The sequence below is a fragment of the Phocoena sinus genome, chromosome 13, assembly GCF_008692025.1.
Source record: "Phocoena sinus isolate mPhoSin1 chromosome 13, mPhoSin1.pri, whole genome shotgun sequence".
NCBI classification, from domain to species: Eukaryota; Metazoa; Chordata; class Mammalia; order Artiodactyla; family Phocoenidae; genus Phocoena; species Phocoena sinus.
The window spans coordinates 7,909,125-7,923,841 of NC_045775.1; the positions used below are offsets into that span (position 1 = coordinate 7,909,125).

General features: G+C 35.1%; 1 protein-coding gene and 1 pseudogene across 1 annotated transcript in view; one reads left to right on the forward strand and one right to left on the reverse strand.

Annotated features, from left to right (window-relative positions):
* Window positions 1-274: 274 nt before the first annotated feature.
* The window catches only part of ROCK2 (Rho associated coiled-coil containing protein kinase 2), a 137,723-nt gene continuing 123,280 nt past the window's right edge, over window positions 275-14,717 (reverse strand). The window contains exons 31-33 of the mRNA XM_032652509.1: window positions 13,955-14,216; window positions 13,654-13,867; window positions 275-3,676 (exon numbers count right to left, since the gene is read on the reverse strand). Of these exons, the coding sequence (XP_032508400.1) occupies window positions 3,673-3,676; window positions 13,654-13,867; window positions 13,955-14,216 (480 nt within the window). The 3' untranslated portion in view covers window positions 275-3,672. The remainder of the gene's footprint in view (window positions 3,677-13,653; window positions 13,868-13,954; window positions 14,217-14,717) is intronic.
* LOC116764175 lies at window positions 3,673-12,344 on the forward strand (annotated as a pseudogene).

Below are 14,717 nucleotides of genomic sequence, written 5' to 3' on the forward strand. Positions count from 1 at the left end.
AACAGGCTCCCTGCCTCTTTTATCCACACTCAAATGAGATTCTCAAGTTTGCATGCCCCTTAAACTACTGACATGAAATCAGACAAAAACGCCTAGTTGAAATTCGATTTTGTATTCTCCATGGATTAAGTGATAGGGCTGAAGATACCCAAGTCGGTAACCTTAGTTGAGACTTCTTTGCTATACCCATCTTTCAGGGCAGGTAATTTTGGGGGGTAAATTTTAGAAGGTTGCAGCATTCTAGGACTATTTCACAGGAAAAGTATGAAAATGCTTATGTCTTAATTTCTTTTATTTAATTTTTTAATATAAAAAGCAGGCATAAAATACAATTACATTACTACAAAGATGCAACAAAATTAAAAAATATCAGGGGTATCATTTTTGTTCAAGGGGACAGCTGATCCAATATTTATGATTATCTAAACCATGCAGTTCATAACTTATTACAATTCCAAACAAAACTATTATGGGGAAGGGAATCAAGGAGAGGCCCCCCAAGCGTAATATTCAGCACTGTCACACAGTGCTTATCTTCAAAGTGCTTTACAGACCAGCTACGGTATCTTCACAATATAGGGAAACTGACATCTTATCCCAGGGGAGGAGCGGTGAGTCAGTAGCAGTGTCAACAGAGACCGAGAAACTCAGAAGTGACTTGTTATCATCGGATTTTTAAAACATGTTATTTAAAGTATGTTTCACTAAGGTAATATAGCGTCCAAGTTTCTCTATTTTACCACCCAGATCCTGTAAGAATAGATGAACAGCAGCAGCATAACTTCTTAAATTGTGGTCTGGCAACCTAGAGTGTTTCTTCTTGAGGATCTGCACGTAAACTGGGATAAAGGAGCTCCTTCAGAGCCAGAATGGTGTTAACTCTAGCATAGTTTAAAAAACACTAACCTTTATTTTAGATTTATTGGTATACTTATCCTTTAGTTAGCTCCAGAGCATTTTAAACTTTCAGACAGATTTTTTTAAATGTTGCTTCTAGATAGCATTTGTTTAATTAATACTTTTCAAAAATGTGCTATACAGTAATCCTCAACAGTAATCCTGGCATCAGTGTTCCTTCTACTTTGTCTCACTATTCCCACAAAAGTAAAAAAATCCAACTAAGAAAATCCCAGTATTCACTACTTCTTAGTTCTCAAAAGGAGGTATTTATGGCTCTAGGAGAAATCAAGGTGTGACAAAATAAGCAACTTTTGGTCTTAAATTTATCTTGGAAGTTTTGGAGCCTCAAGAAAAAGAGAAGCTGGCACAAAATCAGGCTGTTAAACCAAGTCAATGTCATATATTTAATGAGTGTTGGGAAGAGAGCATTTGGATGGGTGTATGCACTCATGTATGTACATGAAACCAGCAACAGGGTATAAAGCAAATTCTTACCCAAGGTCAGAATTTTTTATTAAGCACATTTCCATTAGTTGAACAAACAACCTTATAAATCCTTATGTCAAACCATATAATGTGAAGAATCTTCATGGAGAGATTTTTTTCGCTCCTTAGGATATCTTTTTCCCCCCAAAAAAACTTCACATTAATTTTCCTCATATAGTTGCATCACACCATGATTCTCCATATTCTTTAATATATACAGCATTCAAAATTTAAACTTTTGCCATTTTTACTCAAATATTTCAATTACTCATGTGTAAACTTCAAATTATTTCACCTTAATAAAGTTTATTAAAAATATATATATATATATACTCTCCAATTCAGAATAATATGATAGAGCCTCCCATAGTGTAACAAAATCTTTATATAAAATATTAATTCAGTCTCCTTTTAACAAGTCTAATGAATGGAAATATTTATTCTATATAAATTTTATATATTTTTCATTTTTTAATCTTACTTAAAAAAAAAAAAAAAAAGAGCTGTGCCCCCAAACCAGAACATACCTGCAAGGGAAATGGCATGCATATCTAGTTTTAGCACAGACAGCATGAAAGAGTGCAGCCTGGATAATGTAATAACAAGATTCAGTTTCAATACATCAGTAGCCAAAGGCCACTCTTCAATTTCCACAATAGTATCTATAACTGGGGATCTAACTCTTTAAACACCCTACACTGACCCCAGAAGGAATCAATGAAAAATGTCTACTTCCTTCATAGAAATATTAGATGATGTATTTCAATATCACACCAAACTCTGTGTACGTGTATGTATATAAAGAAAGACTGATAAAAGACTACGTAATTTTTTTTAACTTGATTCTTACTGATGTACACTGTAGCAGTATAAAACATACACTTTTCTGGGATAATGAGAAATAAAGCAGGAATAGTCCTGCATAAACTGTTAACTTTAACAGCATTTAAAAAAATAAAAATAAAGTTAAGTGCCTTTGAGGCAACTTCTTCCTAGTCACCAGTTTTCTTAACCCAATACTGAAATATTGCCATACACAGTTGTGTATTTAAGGAATCACATTTAAATATTTAAAATATATCTACAGTATGTCTTAGTTTTCTTTGTATTTGAGATAAATTTTGAAACTTGAGTGTGAAAATGTAAAAATAGTCACAAATATCTTTATCAGAAATAAAAACATACCTAGGGTAGCCAGGAAATTAAAAGAAAACATTTCATAGTCACACACTAATACTGAGGTCTGTAAAAAGGGTTGGATGAATAATAGATATACATAAAAGATATATTAGTTCCAATACTATCCATTACTGTTTCTATCACCAATACTTAAAAAAAAATTCTCTTATACAATCAAAATAGGCTGACATTGATAACTATTATGTGTAAAAATAGTGCACTATTTTTCTTCTGCAAAGCAAATTTGCATCCTAAGCGCTGGTAAACACTTGTTCTTTTTTTTTTTTTTTTAAATACAGAAAAGGGTGGAGATTTTGAAAATTAAATTAAGGCATTCAACATGGGTAAAGTTGCCTATTATGAAGCATTAGGAAACTGATATAATTAACTTCAAACTTGTTACAGTAATTGCTTAAACATGAACATGCAGTTTCCATCAGGTACACACAAATGAGTGATATAAACTCCAACATTATGGCTTTATACAAATGCATAGTTGCAACTGCAGTAAGTAATGATATCTGATTAATGTTTATAAAAAAATAAAGTGGGAAGTTAAAAAAAACCCTCTTGCAGTATTACAGTACTATATGGATGTGTGTGTGTGTGTGTGCGCGCGCGCATGTGTATATATACATACACACACACACACACACACACACACACACACACAGTATAATGGTCACTTCTTAAAGATGCAGTCTATATCACTGTAGTGGAATCCATTCCCAGATTCTTCTGGCAAATGTGCTGGTGAAATCTCTCTGCTGAAGCTGAAAAGATGGTTTAACTCTTCTCAATCCTTCTATCCAATGTAGTGTGAGTGATGCTAAGAGAGTTTTATGGAACAAGTTTGGAAGAGTTGCACGTGATATTCTTACTCTATTAACCAATCACTGTTGGTTCAACTTGTTGCTCCAAAGGAGCCCAGAAAAATCTATCCAACATTTAGAATTTATATTGCAGGAATAAAGGGAACATATATGTGTGTATCGGTCTCTCAGGAAAATATAGCTTTTTAATAAATTTTGGGCCATCATATTTCAGTCTTGTTTCAACTGTAAGAATATGATCACCTTGAATAATGACTGCATTCATAGAAGGCAGTTAGCTGGAAAGAAAAGGAAAGTAAAGTTAGTTGATACAGTGAAATAATTTAAGAGATTGTTATCAGTTCTTTGAAAAGGCATTCCATTTACATCAAACTATATAGTCTTCCAACTACTATACTTTTAACACCTGAATCATGCATAAAACATATTTACTGTATTACTTTTCTTATTTTTAGGTACATGCAATTATATTCTTCCTCATATTTTCTCACACTGGCCACAAACATGACACACAAGTTTTAATATGGTTAACTGAATATTAGGGTGAGACACTATGTCACTGAATAATTCAAGTGAATGTCAAGTTTGACTTGGGGTTTAACTGTTAGCTGCCTCATGTAGCTGAAAGAAGAGTGCACTTATGGACCAGGTTCTACTTGACTGTTTGACCCTATGCCACATCTTTTACATCTATGAAATGGGAACAAACATGTTATAGTAAATATATGTAAAAATTACTCTGTAAATCCTGGTTATAAACAGATCCCAATAATGTGTGATTTAAGTATGTATTTTACAACATGTTGCTTAGGTTAAGATAGACATTACTTCTTTTAAATTCATTCCATATAAAAGGTTTAACGCATGAGTTTCAATTTTCATTCAAACCTGTTTCAATTTTCATTCAAACCTGTTAGCCGCTATTAACCAAACCACATTTTCTAAAAGCACAAGAGCTTTCACAGCATACCATTAGCATTCCTCAGCAAGAGTAACATTAAACTTTCAAAAAGTAAACATTTCACATCACAAAAAAAGCCAAATCAGAAACAGCTAGTTCACAGCATTTATTAGACTTACGAAGTTTTTATGGTTTCAATTCTTGCAAGTTAGAAAGAAGGAAAGAGGAGGGAAGGAGAGAGGGGTGGAGGGAGAAAGGAATCCCATGCTATGTTCACAAACTAATACAGTTGTAGGAACTTAAAAACACTGTAAATTTTACTTCTCTGCATATGGCTTCTTTGGAATGAACAGAAAGTAACAGAATTAGCTCCATTTGTTATTTCTACATGTTTCATTCCTAAGATAAAAAATTACAATTCCAACTGCATTGAAAATATATAGCCAATAAAGAATCTGAACATAGCATTTCACTTTTATACTTAACATGGAAATTTCAGTTAGAAACTTGTCTGAAAACTACTTTTCAAATAAGTACTGTCAAAAACAACTTAATAAAATTTCAAACTGGTCAAAAATAATGAAAACCCAAAGTGCAAACCACATGCACTACTTGGAAATACTAAAACAACTCATTTCTCATTTTTTGATTTACCCATTTACTTCTTCAGAAATCAAAAACATCGTCATCATCATCACCACCATCAACATCATCAAATGACCAATCCCAGTCTTTAAATGCCAAATCAAGCAATCTGCAATAGGAGGTTTGCAAATTTATACTCTAACACTCTTTAGAAACAACAGTTTAATATGCTATGATCAAAAAATCACACTTTGTGCTGTAAACATTTTAACTTTCCCTTCATTGATAACAACATGATTAAAATTAAGATGGAAGCACGCAGGGAAATCTTCTTTCTCTTTACATGCAAATGCATATAATCATGTTGACCAAGTATGCTTTCCAAGCTACCAGAGAACTGAGGACAGAGATAATATTTAGGGGTAAGACACAATCTTCTTTCCACTGGGCCCACATGAAGACGTAACCACCCTGATGCCCAGTTTGATTTAAGAACTGAAAGCTCAGTATGTGTCAATGTTCCCTTCACAAAAGTGCCCAGTTAGCTCACATTTTCGCAGAATTGTACCATAAGCCCTAGTATGAAAGGTGAGTAATATTAAGAATGTAGCTTTCTCAATTCCAGCAGGACCCTACTTTTTCAACGGGTCACCAAAAGTTAAGCCTTCCATAAAAAAACTACACATAAAGGGAAAAACACAGGTAGATAAGCAGCATTAGCAACTTATCTTGGCCAAATAAACTGGACTTAGAACAGGGGTATATGTGGTCTTTTCTTTCCAACCCAACCCAACCATCTAATAATAGTGCAATCATTTTTATTTTTAAAAATAGGAGTAACTTTCTCATTGTTTATAACTGTGACGTTCATGAATACATTTGTGCCAAGGACCCATCTATGGTCACTATGTCAGTGGTTCTTAAACTTTAGTGTGTATGATTTATCCAGAGCTATGTATAACGCATATTACCAGGCTTCATCTCAAGAGATCCTGATATAATTAAATTGGGGGTGGGGGAAGTATTTGCATTTTAAGATGAATTCTGAGATGAATTCTGATGCAGCTCCTTGACTTTGAGAATCATTGACAGAGTAGGTTGATGGATGATTACCCGACTCAAATTACTCCAATATGTGCTAAATGCAGAATACTTGATTAATAAGCACACAAACTTAGATATAGTTATTTATTCACTTAAAATATATCGCAGCCTAGCATACACTCATACTAATTTTTTTAGGCTTACATGTAAAGTAACTTTTAGCTATGGTTTCAACTACTACTTGGGAGACTGAGATCAGTAAGCCCTCCTGGGTATCCAAGCCACCGCTTTAGCATACTTTATGAAAAATCTGCATTTCATATCCTTCCAAAACCTTTGAAGAATGTGTGAAGCGTGTGCCCATGTCACAATCTTCAAATTTTAAGTCTCATCACTAGGCTATCAGTGTAATGCACGACCAGACTTCCTTAAAACCTCTCCCTCCTCCCCTCCCACTCAGTCATCTAATTCTTGTCATTTCAACTTAAGAATCTTTCTTTAGAGGGCGGCGGCGGCGGCGGCGGCGGGCCCGGGGCCTTTTGTTTGGGGCGGCAGGGGCCCCGGAGCGGCGAGGCCTGCGGTTTCCCCTGCTCGCTCGGTACCAGCCGCCCCTCGTGGCGGTGGGGGTGGGGGTGGGGGTCCGCCCCCTGGGCCGGGGCCTCGTCTCAGGCGCTCGGGCCGGAAGCGGCCCAGCCACCGCCGGGAGTCGCCGCCACAGCCCTCTGCGCTCCGGACCGAGGCCGCCTCTCGTCCCTCGGGCCGACGCCATGAAGATCAAGGAAGCCAAGAAACCCTCTTTCCCATAGTGTGGCATGGACATCGGGGGAACTCTGGTAAAGGGCTCATATTTTGAACCTATCGATATCACAGCAGAGGAAGAAGAAGAAGAAGTTGAGAGCTTAAAAAGTATCCGGAAATACGTGACTTCTAATGTAGCCTATGGATCCACTGGTATTCAGGATGTACACCTTGAACTGAAAGATTTAACACTTTTTGGCTGGAGAGGGAACTTGCACTTTATCAGATTTCCGACCCAGGACCTGCCTACTTTTATGCAAAGGGGAAGAGATAAAAACTTCTCAACATTACACACGGTGCTATGTGCTACAGGAGGTGGTGCTGAGAAGTCTGAAAACGATTTTCACACAGTTGGAAACCCCCACCTGCACAAACTGGATGAACCTGACTGCCTTGTAAAGGGCTTGCTGTAGACAGATTCTGTCAGTTTCAGTGGACAAGCAGGGTGCTATTATTTTGCTAATGCCTCAGAACCTGAGAGATGCCAAAAGATGCCTTTCAACCTGGCTGATCCCTATCCACTGCTGGGAGTAAACACTGGTTTCCAGTCAGTATTTTAGCAGTCCATTCCAAAGACAACTATGAACAAGCAACTGGGACAAGCCTTGGAGGGGCTACCTTTCTGGGTCTATGTAGTTTATTGACTGGCTGTGAAAGTTTTGAAGAGGCTCTTGAAATGGCATCCAAAGGTGACAGCACCCAAGCTGACAAGCTGGTCCGTGATATTTACAGAGGAGATATGAAAGACTTGGTCTGCCTGATTGGGCTGTAGCATCTAGTTTTGGGAATATGATTTACAAGCAGAAGCAAGAATATGTTAGTAAACAGCATCTAGCAAGAGCTACGTTAGTTACTATCACCAACAACATTGGTTCTGTGGCACGAATGTGGGCTGTTAATGAGAAAATAAACAGTTGTCTTTGTTGGAAACTTTATGTGTCGCTGCTCTCTCGATAAAACTCTTGGCATATGCACTGGATTACTGTCAAAAGGTCAACTGAAAGCATTGTTTCTAGAGCATGAGGGGTATTCTGGAGCAGTTGGTACACTTCTTGGGCTGCCAAATTTCAGCTAAAGCATCGGGTTTCTCTTTGTTAATAAATGTCATTCGAGAGGAACTGAAGACCAGAGGTGTTATTACTGCATTATTTGTCACTGGGAACCAAAGGATAAAAGAGTAGCACTATTCCTGTTGATTTTTAAGTGTCAGAATGGTAAGCTGCTATATGTTGCGATATTAAAGAGAGCTTCAGTAATGTGAAGTATATTTCTAAGTGAAATGCTTTCCCTTCTGTATACAGCCAGTGTTAAATCCTTAAATGCAATACAGCCTCTGATTATTGAGCCTCCTCTGAAAAAGATCTTCTATTTATTTTATTTTATGTAGCCAACATTGCAGTACTGCATGTTCAAACATGAATCTTAAAGTCTCAGAAATGTTTAGCTCATGAAAAGAATTGATTCTGAGTATTTTTTACAAGTCTGTTCTATGTGTGCTTTGGTTACTAGTAAGTGGACAGTAACATACCCTGTATTGAAACTCACTGAAATGGCAATCAAAGATGATCATTTTTATGTGATTTTAGAAATGTTAAAGCAATATTAATTATCCATTACTGTTTTCCAAACATATCTTCTCCCAAAAAGCATGTTTATGTGATCTTTCCCCAGAAGTATAACCTTTCTCAAATGCCATAATTGAAATACTATTGTTAAACATTAGCCTGAATTTTAAAATGAATCCTAGAAAATGCACATAATTGGTGATACTGCATTTTTTGTATTTTAAGTTTATCAGATAGTACATTTTAAAATGTTTTTTAATTGGAGGCTTAATTACTTATTTGAAAGTCCATTCAGTGAGGTCCCAGGACTATTTGAATGGAGTATGGTTTATATGTATTGGTAGGGTTCTGTGCTTTTCTCTCTATACCACATTTATTATCTTAGGCCCAAAGTTAGCCATTTCTGTTTAATTAGGTCTGAACCATCAAAGCTAAAGACTGTCTTCTACTGTGAACAGCAACAAAATCATTTACTCTAAATGGATGTTATGGAAATTTAAAAGACGAGTTGTTTTGAAACTATGGGCATCTGAGGCTGTATTGCAGAATTATAAAAGGATCAGTGTTTCATACATTCTGGTAATAAAAGCATTATAGTTCCCCCCCCCCCCCCACACACACACACAAAAAAGAATCTTTCTTTAACTTGGTTTCTTCTCTCCATTTTCACTGTCAATACTTTAGTTCAGGATCTCATTAAGTCAAAACATACTAATCTCTTGTTGAAAGCCTTCTATCAGAATAAAATCAAAACTCCTATAGCATAGTGAACATGGTCCTTTTCAATCTGGCTCAGAGCTTTCTCTCCAGTGTCATCTTCTACTGTTTCCTGTTATTACCCTCTCCCCACCCTAACCCAAGACAACATTACAAACACATAGGTAATTCTGACAACTAGTGCCTCTACACATAACATTTTGCCTAAAGCTGTCTTTTACCTTATTTCTTTGCCTGGGAAATCACTGATCCGCCATTATTTTTGAGACCGTTCTTGATGTTTTAATGGCAGAATTCTCTGTGCTTTCCTTTGTTCTCCCATAACACCTGCTCATGCCTCCATAATAAACAACATGTTAAACAGTACTGTAATTATCTGTTTGATTGTCTATGCTCCTCCATTAATTGATCAATGGGTATACACTTCAGGCCTGTAAAACTTATTGCCAAAGACTGCTTCAGAAGGGGTTTAGGTTTCAGTTTTACTAGCATTTAGTTTTGAGTTCTACTTAGCAGCACATGATTGGGCTTGTTTCTTTACATCTCACCAATACTAAGTTTCTTAATCCTTACCACTTTGGCAGGTGAGAATATTTTTACAATATAGTTTTAATTTCTTTGCTTAGTAATCAGGTTGATCACTTTTTCATATTCATGGTAATGCCTATATGTTCCTCACTAATTTTTATATTGGGAAGAGTCAATTCCCTTTTTCTAAATGACTTATATAAGTACTCCATGCACAAAGATACTAACCCATCTTTCGCAGATGTATTGTAAAATATGTGGTGTTTTTAAATCTACAAGGCTTTAATTTTTGGTTAGTCAATCTTTTTCTCTTTCTTTGCTTTTATTATTAGGAAGTTCTTCTCTAATCCAAGATCAGATACATATTCCCCTATTTTCTTCTACTTCATTTATGGGTTTATTTTTGACACTTCAAGTTGTATATAACTTTACTATTTTTTTTCCCAATTAGTCTATTAATGTTCTAATATTTAGAACTGAAAAAAACAGAGATGAGATAATGATAAAATAATAGCGCCCCCCACCCTTAAGTTTTAACTGTATTGGCAATGCTTTATTTCTTAAAACTGAATAAACTAGTATTGGTTGCATTTTTGCTTTATACTTTTCTATGTGGCTTAAATAATTTAAAAAAAATCTTTAAAGAAAAAGATAATTAAAGATAAATGCCCTCAGCAGGGACCAGTATTTTGTGTCTTGCACTGGAACAAATTAGGATCTCTCCAAACTGTCTTCATCAAAAGTCGGCATTTTATTCACAAATTTCTTACTTTTCCAGCATAGTATTTTTAATTCAAAATTACCGAGGAAACATTCTTCTAGAATAGCATTTCTATACATTGCTTTATAAAATGTCAATTAATTCAAGTCTACTTGAATCACTGTGAGGCAGTGAAGTATTACAGTTGAGAATGCAGGATCTGGAACTAGACTATCTGGATCTAAACTCATGGCTCTGCTACTTATTAGCTGTGTGACCTTGGGCACACAATGTTTCTCTGCCTTAGTTTCCTCATCTGTAAAATACAGAGATAAATAGCTAAATCACAGGGTGGTTATGAGGATGAATTAGTACAGTTAAAGCTCTGAGAAGAGTACCTAGCATATTATAATATGCCCTCGAAAATTATTTTATATGATAAAATTATGTTATTTTATATAATAATAGTAGCTAACACTTATTACTTTAAAGCACTTCACTACAGAAAAAGGGAAGTGCTGCAAAGAGAGGTAAAAGGAGAATCAGAACAAAGAATGTCACAGAAGCCAAAGGAAAAAAACATAATGATGCAGTTGTTAACAAAGGAATAAAAAAAAAAGATTAGATGAATATTTATGGGTACTATGTTTTAGTGTGTATAGAAATATATATATTTGATGATGTCTAATGAAGCCAAACATTTGTTTTAAGAAAGACAGCATGTGAGTTAGTTCAACTAAAGCTAGACTGACTAGTGCTAGGACTAATATTAAATAAACACAAATGAAGAGCTAGATATTAAATTACTGGTGATACACACCAGAAAGTCTGTTCCTAGGTTTTCTTGGATAATCGTTTAACGCTCTACCCATTCTTCCATAGGAATAAGTTATAAATTAGTAGGGTACTGCAGACCATCCAGTCCAATGCTTGACTCCCCAAGAGCCATGCTACGCGACATCAGACTGCATACACAGGACAGATCAAGGAGCGCTGCTCCCTCACAGTTCTGCCAAGCAGTCATCTAAATCAGGTGCACACCTGTGGCGACAGGGCACTCACTATTCTATAGCAAGCCAATTCTTTCAATTTTGCAAATCTGACTGCTTGATAGTTCTTCCCAGCTGACTGAAAAATATGCCTCTCTGCTTAGTTCTTCCAAGGAAAAATCCTTTAAATCTTTATTGTTATTTATGATCACCCATCCTTTCAAAACACTTCCTCAGAAGACTAAAGTATCCTTAGTTCCTTCACTTGCTACATGTGTATGTAACACCTTCAAATGACCCACTACTCCCTCAGTAATTCTCTTCTGTATACCTTCCAATTTGTGTATGCTACTCGTAAAATGTGACACCCAAAATGGAATGCAAAAGGTAGGGTTATTCACCTAAGGACAGACACAGATACAATTTTGTGAGTTAATGAAGCAATGGAGGCACAGATGTTAAAAGCAATGGAAATAATGTTGCAGAGGCATAATAAAATGCAAAACTGTATTTTAAATTTGCCCATCTTTACATTTAAAATTTTAAAGAGCGTATTAGATTTTAAAATTCCAAAAAAAATCCCTGTACATTTTACAGTCAGTTTTGGTATTAGTTTTATCTACATGCATAGTTGTGAGAGAAAGAAATCCCTATTACTTACTGTTGCTATGCAAAATGTATTAAAAAAAAATCAGTGAAGAATGATTCGAAGGGCAGGGCCAGAACTAAAAAAAAAGTAACAAAAATCAAAAGTAAATGTGCTTTCAAATAAATCATAATGCTGAACTGGGGGGCAAGAAAATTATAAGTCAGCGAGCATGAAAACTTACGTAATTGAAAACATGCCTCACTTGGTCTGAAAACTGCTTCGTAAACTGTCTTAACACATGTAGTGAAATCATTAACTTGTCAAACAGCACAAAAGAATAAAATATACTAAAAAAACTATAGCTCTTATAGTCTTGAATCTAACAAATTATCTTCCTTTCTGGAGTCTCAAAAAGAAAAAGAGTAATACCTATTCTACTCCATGAGTATTTTAAAGATCAAATGAAAGAATATATAGAAAGTTAAAAGAGAATATATTGGATTGGCCAAAAAGTTCGTTCGGGTTCTCCCATAACATCTTACGGAAAAACCCAAACGAACTTTTTGGCCAACCCAACATATGGAAGCACATTGGAAGCTATAAAGCACTATATATTGTCAGGTATTAAAATAGCCTGGCATTTATGCATTAATGGTTCTACAATATTAATAACAGAAATTTAATTTTTAGATGTTTTGTACAGGGTACATGGAATGACCTTCAGTGTCTCTGAATTCTTTGAGTTTCTTCAGGTCAATTACTATCATATAATCGCTAATTCTACAATGTTTAGTTTTATCATAGCTCACACAAAAATTCAACATTTTCACTGCTGAAACACTAATTCTACCTTTGTCATTCTAAATTATTTCCTTGAGATATTAGTTTCAAGAACAGTTTCATACACGATGTTGTGGCTAGAATGAAAATATTTCTCATAATACAGCCAATACACATCATTATTCATATACTGAAGGTCCTGTGTTAGGGAAGAAAAAGGACACTTGAAATCAGATACATGATCTAAGTATATACTTTATCCTTTAGCTAACCAAATGTTCATTTCAATGGATAGCAGTATTTATTTATAAATACTGCATTAGCTAGTAAGTCAAGAAATGGTTATTCTGAATCAAAAGTTACTATAATGCAGCTATATGAAAATGGCTCCATCAAAATGTTTTTGTGCAATAATAATCTCTATCCTTACTCCATATTCCCAACTCCACCTCAATTATAAAAAATGCCCACTATATTCATTAGTAATATTTGCATTTTTAAAGCTGATCTGCATTACTCTTTAAATCTGAGACAAGTTATTATTTTAAACTTATAGATTTGATTTAAGATTTCAGTCCTGCCCCAACAAGTCTCTAACATAGGAGGTTTAAGAGGTTTGCAATAATAAAAACAATGTGTGTGCCTGACACTTAAAGGTCTGTGTGTGTATCCTGTCTACTAAATCAATAAATTAAGTCAATGTGCTTATAAAATCCTAAAATATTGTGATTATGTATTGGGTTGGCCAAAAAGTTCGTTCTTATGGGAAAACCCGAACGAACTTTTTGGCCAACCCAATACATATACCTGACAAAAATGAGCCCTTCATATTATTTTTGGTTGAATTTCATATACGTGTGTGATTCAGTAAGTAAATTTATTACATCCAGCTGAATAAATGAATGATACATGCACAATGAAATAGTTTCAAACATTTGGTATTCCACAGATCATGAAAATACCAAAGAAAAACTGCAATTAGGAAAGTTTGTAATTTGAGTATAAACAGCAAAATATTTTTTTAAACACTTTAAGTTTTACCACATTTTAATTTATTACCTTGGTTTGTTTGGGGCAAGCTGTCGACTTGGCCGCCTAATAGACTGGTTTTGTTGTATTTTCATTGAAGTTCTAGGAGATGACCGTGCAAAAGGGTCTGGAGCTGGAGGCTTTTTAGGTATCTTTTTCACTAACCGACTAACCCACTTCTGCTGCTCTTCTGTAGAATTTGCTAATAACAATAGATTCTTTGCCGATGAAATATCATAGTACACTATAAAGAAATATTTGAAAAAGATTAATATGTTTAAAATGATCTGAACATAAATAATATTGATGGAGCAAGAAATGTACTATTTACCTTTGCAAGGTGCTATAATTTCCTCCTTTTTATCCATGTGATCTTTATGACATTTAATGTGACAGCGACGGCACTCTAAAGCAGGAGGAGGTTTAAACATATGCCACAATGGCTTCATACATGCCTCACAATTGGTTGGGAAATGATACAGAGTAGGAATAAATTCATGTCCCTTGTGGCAAATATAATTTGATTTTTCTCCCACCGGCTCCACTGGAAATTCTTGTTCCTTCTTACTTTCCCCTTCATTGGCATACAGGATCTATAAACACCAGAAAGAACAATGAATGATCTTCAAACATAGGTTATTTTTTATGTAATAATGATTTTATCGTTTGTAAATAAAATTAGCCTAAACTATTCAGTGAGAAGAAAATGCATTTGATGTTCTAATGTTACTAGGTTCAAATCAAGAGCTCAGATGAGAAAAGTCAGTAGCCAGTCACTTTGGTTCACATTTCAAAAGAATCAATCCTGTTCAAATGATGCCTCCTTATTTTCTCCATGTCATCTTCCTATGTTTCAGCAATTTTATCAGAATAGGCTAGCAAAAGGTAAATCTGCACTTGATTAGTGTTAGAAAGTTTTTCTGGGAGGGAATGTTCAAAACACCTGAAGAGATGTGGCAATTATATGAATTGAGGCTCTGTGATTCTCAAAACAGACAACTTGGTGATAACTGCAAATATAGCTTTAATTGAAAAGATTTGTATTTGGAGAGTTGAGGAAGAAAGGAAAAGAGGAAAGGATGTGTAATATACTC